Raw genomic sequence first — 22,098 nt, 5'->3', positions numbered from 1 at the left:
GAAGGCTCTTCTCAAGGTCATTGAAGACCAACATGAAGCGCTCCTGGAAGACAGAACACGTCAACAATATCTTGCCTTTGAGTCGGTCCCAGAAGAACAGAGTGAAAAGCTGGGTAGCGATTGATTCAGGCACAGCAAACTCTGTCGTTTTACATACCAGCCAGAAACACGACGTCTCATCGTGAAGATTTCGCCAGCTGGTTCGCACGAGGTCGCAAATAGGTCGTTCGAGTACCTATTGCTTTTCCAAGTCCGCGATATGAACTTACGCAGGGAAATACGAATGCTCGGGCATACGACACTCGCGGTTGGCAATTGGACAAAGGAAGCAGACAGCTCCTACGCGGCAGTCGGAGCCGCCTCGAGAGAGATCAGTTTTGTGGTGGAGGTCGGCTTGTCAGAATCGTCGCCTTACCTTGCCCTCGATGCACAGGGCTGGCTGGAGCTCCTTGAGACAGTTCAAGGCGTCATTACTATAGCTGTCAATCGACGATCTCACGAAATCAATATTCGGATGTGGTTGCGCGCAGCCCATCGAGTCGGAGAACACGAGCGTCGCCGTCCCCCGTGTATCCTGCGGTATTTTTGAACATTACGCGCGACAATGATGTGATCTTAGTCAAGGGCACCAGTCTTGTGAGCGGCACAAGTGTCAATGTCAACTATCTCGAGATACCGTTCAATAAAATCTTCGGTCGACCACCTCAGCCACCTACAGAAAGAAACTTGCTTATAACTCGGCAAGAGCTCATCGAATGTGTGGAAGAGATTTGGACCGAACAAGATTTGGATAATATAGCCCGTGTCACACGAGCAGCTGCGGCTGGTGGGTCATTCTAAAGATGCTTTCGCATGTCCAGTCTCATCGTCTTCTACCTCGAGTAGGAGGCGGTTATGCTACCCAGATGGCTAATTGACTTGTGCCTTACACATCGTCTTTCAAGTTCAAATTTGGTTATGTCTTCTTTTACCATTTCTCTTGGCAGTGTGCATTCTTTGTTATCAGGGTCTCGCGGTTTTAGCCATGTTAGCCTGTTACCTGTGATGGTCAACGAATGATTTTAAGTGATTGTTGTACCTCGCATTTATCGCTATCGCTTAGTTAACAAATGCGATGATAGGAGAAAACACCAGGGCAAAATACAAATATCTCCGGCATATTTATACCCTAATTGGTACCAAACACTCTAGCATTGAATTTTCACTCTGGCCCCAATTGGGACCCTGGGACAGATGCTGGCGTTGCTCTTCTCTCCCACACCCTTATCGTGGACTGTGACCGACGTAGACTGGCGTCAGCCTCGAGGCCAGATCGAGGTATACGATGAACTCGACCCAGGGGCGTCCCCTGCTGAGGATGAGGCTGTGGCTGCGGCTGATTGGCCACTGCTACGCCTCAGCGCGTACCGTAACTGATTTGCTAGAAATAGAATCCATGCAGCCTTGCGATGGCACGGAGTACGATGTATCTCCACCACACTATCCCCACGCAGTCCACATGTCAAAACCTCATCCCGTGGGGAGACTCTATTGGTCTCAATCTCTCATAGACAAATAATATAGCCGTGCAGGCTGCATTAGATCCTAGCGATGGAGCGCTAAGCTAGCGACGGCATTGCCAGCCGACTCGAATTGTGAGCTCGTTAAGAAGCCCCAGCCTGCTCCCTCGAGGAACTGGTCTTTTCTCATTTACAAACAACTGTGGCGTCTTGTCCACCATGTCATCCACTATTGCAAAGAAACACACATCATTCTGGATTCCGATATGGCTTCAACAGACGTGAGTCGTTTTAAAGCTACTTTCGCGAGTCAGACTTCATTGTTTTCTAACTCGAGTAACAGGCGGTTATGCAATCCAGACGGCCAACCAACTCGCGCATTGCGGATTCTCTTCAGAGTTGAGAACTGTTCATGGGGTCTCCTATTATGGGCTATAGGTCTGTGTCTCTTCACTATTGGGACCTGGCCCGATATCGATCGCGAACACTGCCCTAATGTCATCGAATGCAACGACAACTGTGTGATCGAAGCCGATCCGGATATAGCAGGCATTGGGGTATGTTGCTCTCTTACACCAACTTAGGACAATCTTTTCTTACCTCTCATTCAATAGATGCGCATTGCAGCCTATACCCAGACTATATGCAACATCTTTATCTTCGGTCTCTCTTCAAATCCAGGCCGAACTAGCTCCACGTATGGGACCCTCGTCATCACATCCTTGGCCGTAGTCGTCACGGCCGCAATATTTCTCTGGCAAGGCGCGCTGAGTCTCCACCATGCGACTATTGCTCTGCAGCTTCTCACGATCACACTCTTGCCGATGTACATTCTGGAGTCTTGGAGAGTCAGGTCGCCTGGTATATTCATTGCGCAACAAGTACGCCTGTTCTTGTGGTGGGGCGTTAGCTTCTATGTAGCCCTTTATATGCCATGCTTTGGAGACAACCCGCAATGTAATCTCTGTGCTCGAGCAAGCACCTTCGGCATTCCTGGTCGTGTTGTCAACCCAGTCAATCGATCTTTCAAGCTGGCCATACTGACGTTTACCATATTTGTCTGGCTCAGGGCGCAAGCATGGGTGTATGGGCCGTGGCATCTTCTTGCGTCCTTAAAGACCCCGTTTTCTCAATCATCCCACCTGGCTTGGGCGCGGTACGTCGACGAAACTCAACAAAATCTTACAGAATGGCGGGAGGCGGATATTCGGCGCCTTCGAGCCAGGATTCCGAAGATTCGGTCAATAATTTCTATATGGCAATGGTACGACGATGCGACGACAGCCAGGGAAGGGATCAAGAAGCGGCAATGGAGAAATCACCTCGCGAATTCAACAGATAGGTCGTGGCTAGTCAGGGTTTATAGCGACGCCAGACTTGCTATCAGGGTCCCGCGATGCCAGCGCATGATAGTCGCGCTGGTCATTTCGGGGATATTGATAGCTGATTGTGAGAGCACAGTTAGCATGAACCTTACAAAATCGAGCAATGACTGGGGATATGGTCAGATTTTTGGTCTGGTGGCAACCCTACCGTCTGTCACGGACTTGACGAAACTGTTGTTACGGCTAGGACGAGAGCAAAGGTATGTTAATTCAGACACGCGTAACGAGGTCCTTGATAACGAGCTGATACTGGATAGTAGCGCACCTGTCAAGCGTGCTTACACCGTGTAATGCTGGCAGTCAGTGTCTTTGATAGATCATATCAACCGAATCACTCGTTGACCTTCTGACAAGGTCTGAACTGAATCATCGGGCCGTCCTTCAAGCTGGTAAACGTGTAGAACGTCTGATACTGCCCCTCGAATGGCCCCTTGCCCTCCCCAATCTGTCCATCCACACCGTCAGCCTTCCGAAAGTCATAGCGACTGATGACAGCAGCCATTGCCAAAGCCATCTCAGTCATGGCTAGTCCCTTCCCCACGCAGTTTCGCGGGCCTATCGAGAAAGTCGCATATGCAGCCTTGGCCAGTCGGACTGCTTCCTCACCCGATTCCTGCGAGATCCATCTTTCGGGCCGGAAGCTGAATGGCCCGGGATAGTATTGCTCGTTGTGATTCAGTGACCAAACGCCTGTGCCAATTTCGTATCCCGCGGGAATATCTAGAACATCTTCCTTGGCATCGTCCTCCCCCATATTCAAGCTGAGACCTCCCGGTAGAACCTCGCGCCACATGGCTCCGCTGACGGCTGGAGCGAGACGCAGTGCTTCTTGGATACAGGCGCGGAGATAAACACAGGATGAGAGCTTTGGTCCTTGGCAGACTTCACCTGGAGTAGGAAATGTGCTTCTTACTTCCTTTGTCACTCGGTCGTACGTGGATGGGTTTCGAGTCAGGTAGAAGAAGGTAGCGGCCAAGCCGGTGGATGAGGTATCGGACCCTGGGTATATCGCCGTCAGTTATGGTCATTTCCTTCTAGGGCCACAGATTACTCACCAGCAATAATCAACAAGTTACTCTCCGCCCAAAGCTGGCCATGCGACAAGGCCTCTCCCGTCTCCGGATCCTTGGCCGCAAGCAACTTGCTAAAGACGTCGTTCTTACTCTCGCTGACATCCTTGTTCTTGCGCGCCTCCATGATCTCTCGGCTCTTCAACGAGAACTGCACCGCCTTGCGTCGTGCGTTGGGGAACAGCACCCTGTCGAGCTTCAGTGTCTCCGCCTCCGGAAGCTGCGAGATATAGCTGATCCGTCGCAATTGGCCCAAAACACCATCGATGATCCAGTGGTTGGAAGCGTCGCCGAGGAGGTTATACGATGTGCCGAAGACAAGCCGCGACATGATGTCGAAGGTGAAGAAGTCGCCTGCTCTCACGTTAGCCTCTTTCGCCGTCAACTGGTATTTGGGGAACATACACCACTCGGCCATATTCTTCGCCCCGCTCCAACTATCGCCCTCTCCCGTGGATCTAGAAGCAGAAGGAGACCGAGTCCCATGTTCGCGAAACCGATCCGTCTCCTCACCCAACCGCTCCGCAAACAGCGCCGCAACAGCCGTCATCTCGCCGTCCATAGCTCGAATATGCCCGTCCGATAACCCTTGGTTCAAAACGCGTCTGATCTTCCCATGCCGCTCGTTGTCGATCGTGCTGATTGTGGGCTGCGCGCCCTTGACGAGCGTGATGCGTGTGTAGGACTTTGCCTTTTGCACGTTGGCGCCGTGCCCGTAGATGGCTTTTAGGCCGGACGGGGTGTTGATGAGGAGTCTGTTTGGGGCGTACCGGACGATGGGGCCTGGATGTGGACTTTGTTAGTGTTGTCTATAAAGAGATGATACGGCGTACCGTATTTCTGGTGGCATTCCCAGATATCCGTGTGCAGGTCGCCGGTTATGGTGTGGTAGACGGAGTACCAGGTTGTTAGTTTTGCGAGGAGCGGGCCAGGATATTTAGAGAGGCTATGAAAATAGAGACGGTGGATGGCAAGCCCTATCTGTTGCCAGGTTAGTGATTAAGTTGATATGATGAGGTTAATATGGCACTGACGATGCCCATTAGCCCGAGGAGCGGCACAAGCACGACAGCCACAGACAGCCAAGGGCCGAATACGAGAGACAGGTACGGCATGACTGTGGAGTTTGGAGGGAGAAAAAAGATGGTAAAAGGCAAGCAAGAATTGACGGTCTATTTATTTGCTGCGACGACTCCGACTAATATATGGCAGCGGGGTACGTGGTAGCCCTAACCCATCTGATGCGTACTAAATGCTAGTGCTGCCAGGGGTATCGTCATGCTATCGCCAACGACCGAGGCTAAAGGCAGTGGACGACGATCATGATAGCGCGCAGAAAAAACATATCCTTTGGCCCTGGAATTCTTGTCACGCTAATGCTCTAACTTGAGAAATGGTCGAGTCCCTGGTGCTGGCTTGTCTTCGCTTAACAGGAACGTGGGTTTTCACCCCATCTTTGCAAGGCTCACACCTCGCAGCTAGACACATTCACAGTCTTTATCTTGCTGTGGACCAAGAGAGCGAGTGCCAGCTCAAGTCTGACTTCCGATATCCGGACATATCTATCCCGCAGGATGTACGACTTTCGGCGGATGTTTCAGACCGCGATGTGTCCTACGGTAGCATTCTTCAATCGGTGAGGGTACGTCGGTTAATCTAAGAACATTGATACTAATTTTCATGGGGAAACTAGGCTACATTGCTACCACTTGACGACATGGCAGGGACAATCAAGCAACGCAGGCCAGCCCTTGATAGTGCGCAGGCAATCTGGATATCATGCATGCTTCTCGGCTACCTTGCGAACTATCCGACTTTGATTTACATGGATGAACCTGAGACTCATGCTACGCTTTGAGTATAAAGCAGTTGGAAGAGTAGTGCTCAGAGCAACAGAGTTCAGTGGTTAGCTGTGAGGGCAGGGAGTGTTCGGAACCCTCGTCATACCATTGGCGGAAGGCCAACTCAGGGACCTCGGGAAGCATTGCTCGGAAGAGTGGCAATAGAATACTTGTGGCGATGATCACGGATGCCAGTAAATTCCGGTGCACCGACATGGCAATGGAGAACGTAGTACCCTATGAATGATTGGCTTCAGACTACAATGTCAACATACTTGGTCAAGGCCTAATCCTCTACGACCACCCGGGCCGTGATTTACCCTATCTACCCTAGGTACGACATGGACAAGCTGGAGCCTCAAAGGGTAGCTAACAGCGAGACGAGTTGTGTATGCCTCAAGCTATGGTCTTCTACGACTTCTCTATTGAGCTTTCGTACCTTCAGAACATTTGCCACCCTACCATGTTCAATCATTTAGACCCCTTTCCTCATTGGGCAAGCGTTTTCTACGGCCCCGGGGAGTGAGTGGCGAAGTCTGCTCAAGGTAAGAACGCCGCACGTTGTTTTTCTAACGTATTACCCGTTGGAACCGGACCTCATACTACTACCAAGTTCTGTCATAAGTCAGTCTGACTATAGCCTGCCAAATCCTAGGCTTACCCGCTGCGTCTGATTATGGAGAGTGAGTGCGATTACGGTCTTGGAGACCATGAAGATGCTCGATGTACAGGAGGTCCTTCTGTTGACGCCCGCTGCACCGATGCAGGTGCATCAACTCGATGTGAGGTCTTGCAAGAGACCGGGGCTTTAATTTCAAGCTCCGGGGCTCGGTTTGAGCTTGCGAGTCTTCCGGTGCCAACTTCAGAAAGATAACAGGTCCCTGCCGTGAAGCAGAAGCGCCGCGCGTGAAACTGTCCGATGACTTTATTGCGGATGGTATTGAGCTAGTCCTAAATTCTGTGTTGTTACCCACGAATCGTTTGCCGGCACAGACGACTTGATCCAAGAAGTGCGTAACACGTCCCTTGAGGGGCAAAAGCGACGATGCTAAGAGTTAATCTGCCATATCATCATCTTTAGGCATCTGGCCAATTGACTTCACTCTCGCCTATGCATTCTGTCGGCGAGTCTAAACGCACGAGGCCCCGCAGAAATTTCCAGAGCCTTTGACGTTAGATACCTACGTGAAGCTGCAGGTATCCGAAGCACTGGCCGTGCCCTTGATGACGTTGGCCTGCAATATCGGGCTCCGGGCATCCACTTGTTGCCAACACCGAGTCATGATCTCTAGGCGGGGAATTGGCATTGATTCTGACGGTTTGGAAGGACTACCAGAGCGATCGAGAGAGCTTTGGTTGATTAGATTACTCTGGTCAGTTGTTCCACAAGACGCGTACCAGATAGTCGGTCTAGACCACAGCATGGAGTCCATCCAGATCGGCAGCTCGCTGGGACCGGCTACCGACGGGCGGGATCAACCTACCCCAACCTTTGTGTAACAGGATCTTCAGCCTTGTGTCCGTATGGGGACTCGACCTGCCGTGTAACGCGGAATTGTGGGGTCCGGAGTAGACAAGGCTCTGGAGCTGTCTATTCTGAGCTGGAACTTTGATACTCATGCAGATGTGACATCCCCGGGTGTGACAGCCTAGATCCTTTCGGAAAGGTGGATAGCGATCCAATTCGACCACCTTGCAAAACCATCGGTGCGTTCGGCGTTGGTCCGTGGAGGGAGATACCTGTGTGACTTGGTCATTGTCGCACACTGCGCTCAGGCCACGGTTTCGGCGTTAGACTGGAAGGTACGATGGCCAGAGTGTTGATGTCGTTATGTAAACTTCTTCTTCATATAAGCTGGAACCTCGACCTTTTCCTGCTGATCAGAGCTTGTACACAGAAAGACCCGCATGAAGCTGTCCTATGTATGCGCGGCGGTGGAGCAGTCTTTACAAAAATGCGGAGAGCATACTGAGCCATGCATATTGCGGAGAGTGCAGCTGCTATGGGTCCAGACTGATTCGAAACCCAATTCTGCAGATAGCGTCCACGCCAATCGGCCCTCTAATGCGTCCCTTGAAACTGAGAAGGCACAGCTCTTTCATCACCATTCGCATCTAGACGGCCGCTCAGACTCACTGTCTCGGAGTCCTACGTTTCTGCGGCAAAAAGAGGGAGATGTCTATCCAATCCTACAAAGACCGAGCTCAAAGATTCAAGCAAGTGTCGTCAGCATTGAGCAGATATGCCTCCGTGCAAGCCGAATGTCCTCAATTCTAGGAAGGGACTGTGGGGATGGAAAGTTATATAAACCCTCATCTTTCCTCCCAGATCAACTCTTTCCATCTTCATCCAACTCACTTCCAAAGCAATCAATCAAGCACTCTAACGAACACTATTAAACCAACTTCCAAGTTAATCACTTAAATCAAAATGTCCAACGCCGGAGCTGAGCAAGTTCGATTCCGTACGCAGACTTTCCCTTCCTCTGTTCAGAGCTAAGCTAATCATAACTACAGGCTGCGCCATCGCCGCAGTCAACTCCGAGGAGAATATCAGGGTCTTCTCCCAGGATATCAAGGGCGGAATCCGCGAGGTAACCTGCCAGAATGGCCAGTGGCACGGCGGCTCTGAGCGAGACGTCATCGCCCACGGCATTCTCGGAACTCCCTTGGCTGCTGTCTGCCGAAACATGCAAGAGGTATGTGCCAGCGTCACTGCTCCTATTTTGATCCAATCTCTGATGCTTGATAGATGATCCACGTCTTCTTTATTGGTGAGGGCGATGTCCTCCGCGAGGTGTGCCGCCAGTCCGACGGCAAATGGCACCACGGCGAGCTCGACCAGTCCCAGATTCGCGTTGCCCCGTACTCGATGCTGGCTGCGTGCCATACTGGCCAACGCGGACAGAATGGTGGACAGAGCAACGAGCACGGCGAGATCCGTCTATTCGCCCAGATGCAGAACAACGAGATCCAGGAGTTCTGCTGTGACGGTATGCTCTTTCTTCCCATAGTACAAGATGCTAGGACTGATTGACGTCTCAGAACGCGGACGCTGGAACAAGATGTCCAACGTTGGCCGTGCCCTTCCTGGCACAGCCATGGCTTGCACTATCATGCAAGGACAGGGTCAGGGCCAGAACGGCAACATGACCATGAAGTGCGCCCCACAGCACCCCATCAACCTCAAACCCAACTAATTGTCTCCAGACTCATCTACCAAGATGACAACATGAACATCATGGAAGCCCGCTGCAACCAGAACAAGAAATGGCAAGCGCACCACGAGATCGTCCGACAGGCCCTCCCCCGCACTGACCTCACCCTCGTGTGCTGCACCGACAATGAGAACAACAACAATAACAACAACAACAACACGGAACTCCGCCTGTACTACGTCGACCGCAATAACCGCATGAAGGAGATGGTGCAGAAATGCCAGAACCAGAACCAGGACCAGGACAACTGGACCAAGGGCCAGTTCGACGAGCACTGCGTCTCGGGCAGCCAGGTTGCGGCCGTCGCCTGGGGCAAGAACAACCAGTGCAACATTCGCGTGTACTTCCAGCACGGCAGGTATGTGACGGCCATTTCGGAGTGGATGTGCAAGGGTCAGGGCAAGGGACGCTGGGAGCAGGGCAAGGAGGCGCTTCCGCCGGCTGATAAGCAGCAGCAGCAGTAGGTCCTCGGTCCTTTCCTGGGTCTTGGATTCGAGGCTTATTCATCCGCTATTAGGATGGATCGCTGCGAGACTGTCGAGAAGGGGTACTGCGTTTGCTCTTGATTGTGCATTTACTGTCCTTAATCTGTAGTGATGATGTTTTGCTAGGTCAAATTGATGGTGGAATTTACCCTTCTCGTACATTATTCTAACTTTCAACCTTCCATTAAAAGGTCGTACTCCGCTAGCATTGTCAGTTTTAAGGTAGGCTACATTTCTCTTATATGCAGGCCAGAGGTAATAACACCGGATGGGGCCCAGTGACTTTAATCTAGCGGAGGTGCTTAGTTGAAGTGCAATGAATTCCGGTATTCTCAATACGGCATTTTGCTCTCGCCTCAGCTCTGTATATAATGAAAAGTGGATAGTTATAGACCAGTGCGCTTACAAATGAGTACCCCAGTGGCGTCTCCCTCGTGGCACAAAGTTAAAAGTTAAGGTTCATACAACAAGTATCCATGTCGCCTCGCTAGTATGCCGTACTACCATGGTACCATTGTAAGTACATCTCCTTCATCCTCTCTATACAGTCCTATCCATCGGAAGCAAAATCACCAAGGCAACTCCTCCCCTTCATACGTAACAAACCCCCCGCCCACATTTTTCCTGCTCGCCCCATCCAAAACCTTTAGTATTCCCCGCACACTCTCCTCAACACTCACTGGCGGCCCGCTTTCAAATCCCCACTCCCTCGCCACGAAATCCCCCGCGCGCGTCTGCACCCAGCCCGGGTGCATCGCAAACGCCACAAGCCCGTCCTTCTCGTGCTGCAGATGAATCGCGCGCGTGAGCCAGTTCCCAGCCGCGCGGGATGCCCCGTATGCACCTCCCGGGAAAGGCTCTTGCGCGGCGATGCTCCCGACGGAGGAGGACATGAATAGGGCCTTTGGGGTGCCGCTTGGTGAGAGTCTCAATAGCGGCCAGGTTGCTTGGAAAACTAGAAGAGGCGCGATGGTGTTGATTTCGAAGGAGGTCCGGAGGTCGGAGGGGGTTGTTGTTAGGGCTGGCGTCATGGGGTTTGCGGAGCCCGCGTTTAGGATTAGGATGTCGATATGGGGAAGATTGGGGATTGTTGTGGATATGGTTTGTTGGATGTATTCGGGGGTTGTGGGGGGTTCCGTCGAGAAGGGGAGGAGGATTATGTGCAGCTTGCTGTTTGTGCCGGGGTTTATGGTGACTAGTGAGGATTTTAGGGTTTCCGAGGCTTGTTCGTTCCGGACGGAGGCGATTATTGTTGTGGATGGGCGCGTGAGGAGGGATTTCACGAGACCTAGGCCGAGACCTCTGTTTGCGCCGGTGATGAGGTAGATTGTGTTGGTGGTGGTGGTAGTGGACATGGTGTGGTGGTGGAACTGTTGGAGTTTGTTTGGTATGGGCAACCGTGGGTGCGAAGTGTGAGAGAGGGAGACAATGCAAAATTGAATTGGACAGAGGAGAGTGCAAAAGAAGAGAAAGAAGAAGTGGGAAGCGGGAGGGAAGAAGTAAACTCTTATTTATAGTGCAGACTACTCCAGGGCGCCTAGAGTAGTCATTTAATAGGTGAGTACCTCGCTTACCCAGTCCCAAGGCGGGAATTTTACCGGCATACCGTGGTACTATCCTAAAAGAGCTTAGACGACGTCAAAACATAGGTTAATCGCCGGCGACAGCCGGTAATATTACCCAGGCTTGGCGACCCATGACCGAAGAATCGGGGGCAGGGGTCCGAGCGCGTGTGTTGTTCCTCCTTCACCCCTCATCTTCCCGGGTTCTTCCAGCTAGACGTTTAATATTACTCTGTTGCCTCTGGCTTGTCCCTATATAGACACCGGTTTTTGATTCTGTCTCATTTATCATGTGGAAACCAGTTGAACTCCCCTTTCATGACTCCCAGCGTCTGCCTACTCTCCCCACAATAGATGAGATCCGCGCCTGCACCAATTTTCTCTGGAACGGCGGTGGCACCAAGGTCGTGGCGCTGAGCGATGAGATTGCCTAAAGTATGGTGGCTGTGTCTACCCCTGCGAAGGCCAGGCCTTGATATACCTCGAACGTTACGTCCCAGAAGTCCCCGCCCCTCGACTATATGCCATGTATCGGGAGCCCGATAATTCCGACCTACTTTACCTAGTCATGCAACGTATCCCAGGGGTGCCGCTTCATACCATCTGAGCATCCCTAGCGCCCTCCGAGAAAGACGATATTATCAGCAAACTCCGACCGACATTCGACACACTGCGTGAAGCCGAGTGTCCCTGGCCCGAATTCTACGGCGCCATAGACGGCAGTGGCGTACAACATTCTATGTTCCGCTCCAATCATGGCGGCTACGGGTTTCTGGGACCCTTCTCCGGCGAGTCTGCCTTTGGTGAGGGCCTTGTTGGGAATTATTGAGCCCTTGTCGACCGCAATAAGCTGCCAGATTACAAGGCTCGCTGGTATGCGAAATATGCTGGTCGTGTCCTGCAGGGGCGCCGGCCGACTTTGACACATGGAGACGCCCAGATGAGGAACGCAGTCGCCGTGTAGAAACCAGGGCAACCGAACGACCAGGGTGGGCGGCCATTTGACGTCGGGCTGGTCGACTGGGAGAATTCGAGGCGGTTTCCAGACTATTGGGAGTTCTTTGCTGCATCATGGTCCATTATTCTAACCTGGGACAATGAACATGAATGGTCCTTGCGAATCGGAGAATGTGTTCAAGTATGCCCGGGTGAGATTGCTGTGTTGCGACTGCTTCAGCAGGACTTGCGCTGGTGAAATTCGTTCCTATGGTCAGGATAGCTTACTAGGTACACGGGTATACATCGGCCTCTACTCTGACTAAAAGACTCATTCTATGCCGGTTTGGACTTACTAGCACATTAACCGCCCCAATCCCGACTGGTTTCTTTGACGGAAACATACCGCTGAGCTACAAGCCCGAGGGCAGTATCAGCTACCAGGGGAAGTCGAACGTCTCAAGGCTGGACCCGGAAAGCCGTTATGAGAGTGCCATTTTTCCACATTCATGCCAGTCTGAGAAACGGACTACTGTTTTATTGCCAACTGCTCCGGAAAGACTCCCCAGCCGTACGGTGACATATATTCCGTGACCCAGTGGCCTATAAGACAGGCCACCCTGCCGCACCTCCATATGCTATAGACATTCTAGTTGCATTTGCTTTCCATACACAGCCCTCTACAACCCCCCAGCCTCCAAAATCTTGTTGAAGAAGATCACCATCGAACGCACCACAAACATCGCAATGCAATCTTGATTACTAGCATCTGATTCAAATTCCACAAGTGCAGACGTATAGTAACATATTTACATTCGCCTGTTCTTAGACCTTTTCATATTGTCAATATGGCGTTCTCTCTGCTCCTGTACCGCGTTTTAACACCCTCCGACGGGAGGTGATTACCTATTTGCTCTTTGTTCTTCTCGAAAGCTTGAACCCAAGCTACGTTGATGCCTGAGTGCCTGAGAGCCCTAGTGTGCCTTACATTTCAGGCGTCAGGGCGGGGGGCTCCTTCCTATCTTACTCGCGACCAAAACACCCTCTGTTTCCCCTCCACTTTCTTCTCCCTCGACATCCGCCAACCTCGACCAAGCTTCTATCTGCCCACTTTTGCTTAACCTTAGGAATCGGCATCCGGGATGGAAAGATGGATTGTCACCTTCCCAAGGCCAAATCTCATCGACCAGTGCTGCCGCCCTGAGTCTAACATGCGGAACTCGCCTTTGTCCGAAGCACCGCTAATCCTCGAGAATCTGAGGGAGAAGCGACACGACCGAGATCTGTCATTCGCATATTGGAGAGACCCATGGCCAAGAGCCATTGAACGACTGGTCTAGAGCGCAGTTCCCAAGGATGCATCCCCCATCCCCCAAAAAACAAAGTTTCGGTTACTAAGACAGACATGGCTCAGAAAGGCCTTTAGGACCTCTGTTACGCTTGTTGATCCCGGGAAACTCAGAGTAAATGGCCTCAAATTCATGCTCTATGCTAAATAGATCACAATCAGATGGCTCTTTTTCTCTCCCACCTTTCGAGCTCCGATCCGTGTACGACTCCTACGTCACTCTCGATCATCTCACATTTCCACCTCGACCTAGCTCTTGACTACATCCGATCAATCCTTAAACAGCAGAAGTGGCAGCAGGAACCGCAGAAGAGCTGCCGGTTGGGATCTGGAGATCGCCCATGCCAGCCATGTTCATGCTGAAGTTCTCGTTCACGTCGGCGCCATCCTCAGTCCAGTAACCCTCGGGCGAGTTGTACTCGTTGCGGGTGCTGTTAATGCCGAGAGAGATCCAGGCGAAGATACCATCCGACACGCTGTCGCCAAGCAGGACATACTCCAGGAACGGGTCAGTCGTCTCAGCTTCGGTTTCAAGGATCATGTCCCCGCTGTTCTCGGTGAGCTCCTGTGTGTTTGTGTTGTAAGGACTGGTTTTCTCGACCTCAGTGATGAGGTCCTGGTCAAAGAATATCTGGCCGACGTGGGAAGCGCGGGTGTCGTAAAGGCCAGCGAGGGTGTTGTTGGGGAGGACCTCAATCTGGTCGCCGGGGTGAGTGACCACTGTTGGCTCTGGAGTTAGCTAACATTAACAATCAGACAATGGGGACAGATATACCGTGAATGTGGGTCGCGCGGCCGGTGTAGTGTCCAGGGAAGATGGACTGGAACTGGACGATGCCGTCGGATCCGCTGGACTGGATGCCGCGGAGGAAGGTGGTGTCGGAGTTGGAGTCATCGTTGGCATTGCCGTTTCCGTTGGCGACGACGCCAGAGTAGACACCCGTGGAATTGCAGTGCCAGATGTCGGTGTACACGTTCTGCAGCGGCTCGCAAGTGTTGACGTCGATCAGCTGGATGTCGAGGAACAACGGCACTCCCGCTTGGTCTTCCACGACGTTGCCGCGGACGAGTTCACCAGCGATGTCTGGAGCAGTTAGAGCGACTCATGAGGACAAGCGTGGGAGTACGTACAGTACGGGCCCTGGGTCACTTCAGGCTGCACGATGCAGGCTCCGCCGTCGGCAAACAGCACACTTGGGTCAGTCGAGAGAGTGACGTCCTTTGTCGACTCGTGGTCCGTGGCCAACGCGGTCTCAAGGTCTCGGACCTTGAGATAGCGAGCGTCTGGGGTTATCATGTCAGTCAACTTTTTCTTTGGTTTTCGAGGTCGGAGACTAACCAGCATTTCCATTCCTCTCGCGGCGCAGCTGCTGCACGGCGGCCTCACGACGAACGACGTTACTCTCGGCAACACCGCGTGCCTTCAGCTTATCAGCACAGTGGCTCAGGCTACGGCCCTGGACGGGGACGCTCTTAAGGAAAGTGGCGCGCTCAGCGGCTTCGGCTGTGATATCGTGGCCGGGGTGAGCAGAGGCAACGCTGGCCAGACCAGCTAGGCCAACAAGAAGACTTTGAGTGAGCTGAACCATTTTGGCGGAGAATAAAGAGTTGGTTGATTGAGCGGAGAGTGATTGTTGATGTCGAGGGAGATTCGAACGCAGCAGGTTGGCTTTTTATACATCAGCTGCTACACGAGTTTGCACCATCGAAACCAGGCATTGGACATATCAACCACGGGGTATACTCTTTTCGAAACGTCGCTCGCAGTGGGGCGGTGATCGACATCATGCAATATCCAATGGTGACTGCTGAATTATCATCATGTTCCAGCCCTTGACCGAATCAAGAAAGCCTGACCGTGATGACGACGACTGTGATAATCAAGATACATTGGTACCTGGTGGTTGAAGAGATGCCAAGACTGGAGTAGATAGAGATACCCACAAGTGGACCGTGAAGAATCGGCCCAATCGGGAAAGCGGGTTGGGCTGTCGGAAACAAGTTTTCCGCTGACTCACACACTCACCCAATCAACGTGCTCGGAATCAGCAGGGGCCGATGACTCAGCAAAATCAGGGGCGTTTCAGGGAACGACGAGTTCTGTGGATATACGAGATGGAGAACCTAATCCAACTTTATATTATTTACTAAATGTTTGTTGAAATAGCTCTCTGCACTCTGCATGTCCAGTCCCCGCACCACACCGACTGGCAGGCCTACCCGACGTGGGCTGGGCAACGCCTGCCATCTCTGCCGCCTCCGCAAGGTTTGTCGACCACTGGCGCGAATATGGGTTTGTCACTAATTCTGCGTCCAGGTCCGGTGCGACAGAGCCAAGCCTGCTTGCGAGAATTGTCGCTTGGCTGGCGTGGCCTGCGTCTTCACCCGGCTGTCGGACCAGCCTCGGAAAACCGTCCATCAGTAGGTATGTCCGAGCCGCCTGGCCAAGAATTTGAGGCTAAACGTGTTAGAAAACTCGCAGAGACCAAATCACAACTCCAAAAACTGGAGCAGAAATTGCGCGAGAGACGCTCCGCTCCTAATCTGAGCTCTGCGGGGTCTCGACTTTCCGACCCGGGCCGATTCGACACGGCCATCGCGAGCTTCCAGTGGCATCTGGGGTTTTGCGACCTGCCGCAAACGTTCGACTTGAACGAATTCTCCCGCGAGCTCCTCGAGGAAATCCAATCGCAGACTTCTAGTGAGCCTGTTGTTGTTGCCCCAAAATGGCCGTCTCTCCATCTGGTCCGCTGCGCCCTGGATCACTACAAAAATGCTCATCTATATTCGCTATTTCCTGTGGTTGACGTGCACGAGATGGCTCGCATCTTGGACGTCAGCGAGCTTGACTTGAGTGATGACTCACTTGATGCTTCCACTCGTGCCTGTCTAGGGGCCTTTACAGCATTCATTACCGGGCTTCGCCCGAAGGAGCCCGCCTTCGTTGCAGCTGGAGCAGACTCCATTGCCAACGCAAGGGCAGTCTTAACTTTACTGCCAGATTTGGCTCTGCAAGACACCAATGTGCGAGCGCTAGAAGCACTTCTCATGATAGTAAGTCTATGCTCTTTGCTGCGATATGTCTGACAGTGGTAGGCACTTCACGTCGCTCCCATGGGCGAGCCTCAGACCGCTGAAGCTTTGATGGCCATGGGAGTGCGGATTCTCTTCAACCTAAGGGCGAACACGGCACAGTCGGAGCAGAAGAGCCCTCATCTGCGGGCTCTCTTCTGGCTCTTCTACGGATTCGACAAGGAGAACTCCATCCGGCGGTCTCGGCCATCGCTGATCAACGATGCCGACTGTGACCTAGAGTTCCCTTTCACGTATCTCTCAGACTACACCGACTATCACTTCTTTGGCACCGAGCTGTCCGAGCAAGTCCTACTCTTTCCTACGGATCTACGTATGGGCCTTCTAAAATCGCGAATCTACCGCCTCCTCTACTCGGTCGAAGCCCAAAAGCAGTCGGAGGCGAGGCGTCTTCAGACTATCCGCGAGCTGGATCAAGAAATGGGGGAGCTCAAGGCCAGCTTTCCACGCAACTGCCAGCCAGACGACTTTGTCGGAGGGCGTGTTTCGGAGACACTCTTTCGCAATCTGAGTATGCGAGGCACGGGCACCCACCTAGAGTACTATTATTGTCTTATGAAGATTCACGCAGCTACAGCCATTAATGGTCGCATCCCACCGCCGCAATCCAGTATCGAGCTCTGTTACCAAGCTGCACGCTCAACGCTGCTATATATGGATCGTCTTCAGTTCTGCATCACGCCGGAAACATTTTGGTCCGCTATTTCTCTCTTTTTTGCTCCATGTAAGATGAATATTCTGACATCAAAAATAGGATACATGCCGATTTCGTCATCCCGGCCGTACTCGCTCTGCATCAGCGTCTCGTGGCCGTGTCTCCGTCCGATGCATCGTACGTCCGAGAGGATTTGCAGATCCTAGAGAACACGGCGTATATTTATGGAAAGCTCGCTGCTAGTGGTGCCGAGAAGGGAGAAGTGTTTGCGCCGTATATCATTGCTGAGCGGTTCATCCGGAGGATTGCGGCTCTGGCTGAAGAGTCTATCATGACCTCGTCCACGAGGATGTCGGTGAGACGCTCGGACTGGGTTAATGGGGGCACGTAATAATGTATAGTATTGAATGGATGTTATAATGTAACTTGTCAAGGTCCTACATAGCTAGATGCAATGGAGCCGTCCACAAGACTGGGGGTGTGGTATGTCATGCAAGGTGTCTGACTATGCGACATCTTATAACTACCTACAATACCCATAGGTCTTATCCAGGCGGCTCAGACACGCCATTATCGCTGATCTATCCAGGTACAGGGTCGGCACTCAATGACCAATTTATAATGCGTTGTTTCTTGTTTCATTAGCTGCAGCACACCTCCCTCCCTACCTTGCCCCCACGAAGCCCCGTGAGCAAGCGATACATGTCCCGGACCCAAGTCCAAGTCCCTTGACCCGTTCGATCCCGGAGAAAAAGCCTGCCACGTGTGTATGAGACCTCCCAGCCAACATAAGATCTAGCCATCGCATGCCTGCCCTTTGTCGGCTGGTCTCGTAATGAATTGGCGGCACATTCGAGAGGATATGGGTTGGGCCGGATGGGCACTGGGCAGCGTGAGCGGGTTCGGCTGTCGAGGAAAATATATATAGTCAGCATACCGTTCTATTTCACTCGATGATAAGATAGGGCACCTACGCTTGATGACGGGATAAAATATCTATGGAAGATGAGGAACAGAAGATAGATGATGCAGCACAGGAGAACGAGGGCGCAGAGGATTTCGTAGACGATGAGGAAGGGGCCCATTGTTTTGGTTTTTGTATATGATAGGAAATGGGCTTCGGTGAGATGACCTGTGCGGATTGTCCGGAGGTGAGATTGTAGACTTTGGTGAGAGCAAGAGAGGCAGGGAGGTGACTGGGAAGATGTAAGAACAGATTACACTGACCTAAAAGGGGAGTAGGTAGAAGGTGAGCTGGCGTTTGCGCTCTGGGCTCCGTTTGTCGTCAGGTGGGCTGGAAGATGTATAGACTTCTCTGAGATGGTCTGGTGTTGTTCTCCTCGCTACACATTTCCAACATGATTTTGATGAAGCAAAGACCCATAAATTCTGGAAAGTTCCGAGATGGCTTAATGGCCTAACGGTTTTATTTTTTAATAACGTATAGCGGGTTCGCTGCGCTTAATGTATTTTTCGCTGTGGGGTGGGCTAGGAATGTCAGTCTTCAGTACTCCGGCTTTCTAATAAGACTTCTCGAGCAGTACGACAGACTTACCTTGCATGCACGAGTGGCAGTATCATGCCTGTCATCTGGTCAGAATGGTGTCTCTTGTAGAAGGGGTTGCTGCCATGAGGTATCTGTTCATTCACTGGAGCAGCCGCCGAGGGTCAGTAATGAATTAAAATTGCAAGAAAAGACCCAAGTTGTGTGCTTAGTCGTCCATCCGGTCCAAATGCCAGAGGCTTCCGATGTTTTCCCTGATCCACATTCGAGAACGTGATCTCTTCTCCCGCTGAGGAGTAACACACCCCCCGCCTCCACCGAATCTCAACCTCAACAACTCCCTCTCATCTCCCAACCATTCTCAAACATAATCACAGTCAAGACCAGTAACACCATCAAATCTTAGCCATCATGATGTTCATCGTCAACATCCTCCTCTGCCTCTGGTACTGCCTCCTCCCAATCATCCCCCTCCTGCCCCTCGCCCTCCTCATCCGCCGCCTCTACACCACCCACTCGCAAAACAAGCACCACTTCAAGGCCGCCGCCCCCTGCCGCTTCATCCTCAACGGCGCGCAGTACGCCGACACCCGCAAAAACACGCACTCGCCACAGACCGCGCGCGCACTTCCAAACCGCATTCTCCAGCGCGTCTTCGGCATCGAGAACTCATTCACAACCGGCGACGACAGCGAAGCGCGCTTCTTAGTCAACGATGTCAAGGACCGGATTGCCGAGTCGGAAGAACCTCGATACTGGTGGGGGGTCATGCAGGTGCTGTACAAGGTCATGCTGGATGTGATGAAGCGCGAGGAGGGCAAGAATGGGAATATCACTGACGGGGATCGTGTCCGCTTGGCTCTGGCGCCTATGGTGCGCGCTCTGACACTGCGGGTTTTGCTGTTTGTGTTCTTTGGCGTGAAGCCTGGGAGCGCTGTTGGGTTGGAGCAGCTTGATCGGCTTGCGCAGGCTTTGTATTCAACGCGGCTGGCCATAAACAAGACTGAAGCCGCTGATGACATGGAAATGCTGAAGTTCAACGACAACGACGAACTGTGGGACGCACTCGTTGATATGATCGAAGCGCTCAACGAAGACGAATTGAATGAAGTCAATCTGGAAGACCCCCGCTCCAACCCACTGGCCGTCCTCCTGCACCCCTTCGAGGCTCTCTGGCCCGTCATCCTGCGCCTCTTCATAACCATCCACTGCCAAGGCTTCCACAGCGACAAGGAGGCCTGGAAGGCCGCTCTGGCTGGGTTTATCAAGGAGCCTACCCCCATGCAGTTCCGCATGGGCAGCGTCAACAACCCGAAGGACACCGTGACCGTCGAACACCTCGTCAAGGAAGCGCTCCGCCTCTACCCGTCTATCCCACGAGTCAAGCGCGCGTTCAAGCTCCCGACTAACCGCTTCTGCTTCGAAGAATACGAATACCTGACCGCAACCGCCAACATCGAAGGTTGCCACCTCGACGGCAAGATCTGGGGCCGCGACGTCCGCGAATTCAGACCCAGCCGGTGGAACAAAGTCAGCGTCGTGCAGAACCTTTCGTTCCTAGCCTTCGGAAGCCTGCCATTCCTGTGTCCTGCCGCAGACGAAGGTCTTGATTTTGGCCTGCGCAGTATCGGCCTCGTCGTTGGAGCCCTCGTTGATGTTTTTGGCGACGGTGAGAATGAGGTTCTCAAGTGTTGGCTTGACACAACTGATGAGCAGGAGGCGCTGGATTTGGTGCGGGTTCGTGAGTCGAAAAAGCTACGCAATGATCTTGGTGCTTATGAGGGCGTGTATGTGGAGTACACTTGGTTTGAGGATCTTAAGTGATTGCTTGGTGCTTGGTCTGGGATTTTCTGGAACGGATGTCTTGTCATCTTCTAGACATCGTCTATGTGATCTACCTAGTCCATTTTTGTTTTTGTTTTTATTTTAATTTTCTTTTCCAAATTAACATCGGGGCTGTCAACATATTGGGCTAGTCTGTCCGGTGCCCCCGGCGGATGCTGAGATCGGGGCCGTTTTGGCGTCTGGGTCCCACTGAGGGTCTGGTGCTCAGCTGAATAGTTTAATTGAACTGCATCTCATTTCCCAGATACTCTTGCTTCTCTCTAGTCTCTTGGCTACTTGATATAACCTTACGGAGCTACTCGCCAAGTTGGATGTCATCTTGATATGAATCCACCATCAAAGTCGCCCATGCCCTTCCAATAGCCTAGATTGCAAAAATACTCGAAAGGACTTAACAATATAGCACCCCGAACACGGTCTTTTACGATCGGGCTGCACGGGAACATGTACGTCTGCCCGATTTAATCTACCTCGCAACCACCTGAGAGTCTGCCAAGGGAGGTGATCATCCAGATGGGGTGAGTGGCACAGAGCAAGCGCACACAGTACGGTTATACTGCAGGTACTGGTCACTCATTTCCTCTTCCGGTTTCCGCTGATGATCTGCTTGAATTAGAACTTGGGCCTGGACGAACTTTCAAACAGTGCAAGTGCAAGTAGGCTAACCTGAGGAATCCTTCTCACAAAGTCTCTAGCTTGACGAGGTGTAATGGGGTAAGTCAGCCAGAGCCCGGCCACCAACGCAGTGCAGATATAGACCCAGGCCGCAGTCCACCACAGCGCCATTATCGCTGGTGCCTTGAGAACAGGCTTGAACGCGACCAGGGCGCCGCTGTCGCTGTCGCTTTCGCTCTTGGCGGATGCATACGCCTCGGGCAGCGTCAAGTACAGCTGGCGCACGATTTCCGGAAGAAGCAGATCGGCGTGTAGGAGGAGGTCCTCGCATACCTCGCTTGTCTTGGGTGGTTTGCGTTGTTACTAGGTATACCAACAATAGAATACTGGTGCAACGGAATGTGGGCCCAGCCAGAGGCCGACAGTGAGATGGGATACTCACCACATTCCCCCCTGCACTGCTGATATCACTGCACAACGAGAGCAGGGCTATATGGTTCGCGACAAGAGACTGTGTATACGCCCAGTCTGCGAGCATCACGCCGAAACCCCCGCCGAGGCCGAAGAGGTATGCCAGCAGGATTGCGACGACGGGCAGCGCGCTCGTCCATCGCTCTGCTCGGGCATGCCGTCGCTGCTGGCGGCGCTTTTGGGCGGGAGATGTGTGCGAAGTACCGGCGGCTGTATCGGCGGCTGCAGGAATTTGGACTTGCGTCTGGGGCTGGAGCTCCTCGGTGGGCTGTGGTGGAATGCAGGTGCTCATGATGGGCAGCTGGATAATTGGGTACGTAGGTATATGGTGTCGACTGGAAGAATAGGTACAGTGGCCAAATGCCACTGTCATTTTTGGCCGGCCGGCAATATTTATGGAGTTGCTCCGCAGGCTGTCATCTACGTTATCAAGGCCCTAGGGCTCCCAGGTGAGGCTCTCCAGCCTCGTCGGGGTCATATTAGTTGCCCTGATATACCATAGGGGGCTGAGCTAAGCTGAGCTGGCACCAGTCACACGGCTTATGCAACGAGGCTGCCTCTGCCTCATTGC

The 22,098-nt window shown here is 52.5% G+C and overlaps 8 protein-coding genes across 8 annotated transcripts; 4 read left to right on the top strand and 4 right to left on the bottom strand.

The window, feature by feature from the left end:
* Window positions 1–1,718: 1,718 nt before the first annotated feature.
* BDW74DRAFT_177503 (uncharacterized protein) lies at window positions 1,719–3,175 on the top strand (the record flags this gene model as incomplete). Its single annotated transcript, XM_073728912.1, has 4 exons — window positions 1,719–1,780; window positions 1,843–2,056; window positions 2,114–3,084; window positions 3,142–3,175. The coding sequence occupies 4 exons, from the start codon at window positions 1,719–1,721 to the stop codon at window positions 3,173–3,175; spliced, it is 1,281 nt and encodes a 426-aa protein (XP_073584527.1).
* Window positions 3,143–5,145, bottom strand: BDW74DRAFT_184864 (cytochrome P450). The gene is made up of 5 exons (XM_073730913.1): window positions 4,989–5,145; window positions 4,788–4,935; window positions 4,360–4,737; window positions 3,940–4,308; window positions 3,143–3,883 (listed from the first exon to the last, which is right to left on the bottom strand). Exons 1-5 carry the CDS (start codon window positions 5,067–5,069, stop codon window positions 3,216–3,218), a joined length of 1,644 nt encoding a protein of 547 aa, XP_073584526.1. The 5' UTR covers window positions 5,070–5,145; the 3' UTR covers window positions 3,143–3,215.
* A 3,081-nt stretch (window positions 5,146–8,226) lies between these two features.
* Window positions 8,227–9,477, top strand: BDW74DRAFT_177501 (fucose-specific lectin; the record flags this gene model as incomplete). The annotated part of the gene is made up of 5 exons (XM_073728911.1): window positions 8,227–8,260; window positions 8,313–8,494; window positions 8,548–8,788; window positions 8,841–8,955; window positions 9,006–9,477. 5 exons carry the CDS (start codon window positions 8,227–8,229, stop codon window positions 9,475–9,477), a joined length of 1,044 nt encoding a protein of 347 aa, XP_073584525.1.
* A 590-nt stretch (window positions 9,478–10,067) lies between these two features.
* On the bottom strand, window positions 10,068–10,853 carry BDW74DRAFT_177500 (SDR family oxidoreductase; the record flags this gene model as incomplete). The annotated part of the gene is made up of 1 exon (XM_073728910.1): window positions 10,068–10,853. The coding sequence occupies one exon, from the start codon at window positions 10,851–10,853 to the stop codon at window positions 10,068–10,070; it is 786 nt and encodes a 261-aa protein (XP_073584524.1).
* A 2,768-nt stretch (window positions 10,854–13,621) lies between these two features.
* Window positions 13,622–14,933, bottom strand: BDW74DRAFT_177499 (intradiol ring-cleavage dioxygenase; the record flags this gene model as incomplete). Its single annotated transcript, XM_073728909.1, has 4 exons — window positions 13,622–14,064; window positions 14,120–14,428; window positions 14,476–14,628; window positions 14,684–14,933. 4 exons carry the CDS (start codon window positions 14,931–14,933, stop codon window positions 13,622–13,624), a joined length of 1,155 nt encoding a protein of 384 aa, XP_073584523.1.
* A 593-nt stretch (window positions 14,934–15,526) lies between these two features.
* Window positions 15,527–17,483, top strand: BDW74DRAFT_177498 (uncharacterized protein; the record flags this gene model as incomplete). Its single annotated transcript, XM_073728908.1, has 5 exons — window positions 15,527–15,610; window positions 15,662–15,765; window positions 15,816–16,398; window positions 16,441–17,132; window positions 17,192–17,483. The coding sequence occupies 5 exons, from the start codon at window positions 15,527–15,529 to the stop codon at window positions 17,481–17,483; spliced, it is 1,755 nt and encodes a 584-aa protein (XP_073584522.1).
* A 1,524-nt stretch (window positions 17,484–19,007) lies between these two features.
* On the top strand, window positions 19,008–20,420 carry BDW74DRAFT_177497 (uncharacterized protein; the record flags this gene model as incomplete). The annotated part of the gene is made up of 1 exon (XM_073728907.1): window positions 19,008–20,420. One exon carries the CDS (start codon window positions 19,008–19,010, stop codon window positions 20,418–20,420), a length of 1,413 nt encoding a protein of 470 aa, XP_073584521.1.
* A 246-nt stretch (window positions 20,421–20,666) lies between these two features.
* Window positions 20,667–21,861, bottom strand: BDW74DRAFT_152007 (uncharacterized protein). The gene is made up of 2 exons (XM_073724298.1): window positions 21,108–21,861; window positions 20,667–21,044 (listed from the first exon to the last, which is right to left on the bottom strand). The coding sequence occupies exon 1, from the start codon at window positions 21,817–21,819 to the stop codon at window positions 21,133–21,135; it is 687 nt and encodes a 228-aa protein (XP_073584520.1). The 5' UTR covers window positions 21,820–21,861; the 3' UTR covers window positions 20,667–21,044; window positions 21,108–21,132.
* Between the last annotated feature and the right edge of the window lie 237 nt (window positions 21,862–22,098).

This window comes from Aspergillus multicolor (assembly GCF_047715735.1).
Source record: "Aspergillus multicolor strain CBS 133.54 unplaced genomic scaffold BDW74scaffold_10, whole genome shotgun sequence".
In the NCBI taxonomy this organism is placed as follows: domain Eukaryota; kingdom Fungi; phylum Ascomycota; class Eurotiomycetes; order Eurotiales; family Aspergillaceae; genus Aspergillus; species Aspergillus multicolor.
Note: the sequence above shows the minus strand (reverse complement) of the source record. Positions and strands in the feature narration are given on the sequence as shown.

Excerpts from the sequence above, each read along its gene's own strand:
- BDW74DRAFT_184864 (XM_073730913.1), bottom strand. The coding sequence starts at position 5,069 with ATGCCGTACCTGTCTCTCGTATTCGGCCCTTGGCTGTCTGTGGCTGTC. Across the intron at positions 4,936-4,988 it reads TCCTCGGGCTAATGGGCATC|ATAGGGCTTGCCATCCACCG; the intron begins GTCAGTGCCATA and ends ACCTGGCAACAG. Across the intron at positions 4,738-4,787 it reads GGAATGCCACCAGAAATACG|GCCCCATCGTCCGGTACGCC; the intron begins GTACGCCGTATC and ends GTCCACATCCAG.
- BDW74DRAFT_152007 (XM_073724298.1), bottom strand. The coding sequence starts at position 21,819 with ATGAGCACCTGCATTCCACCACAGCCCACCGAGGAGCTCCAGCCCCAG.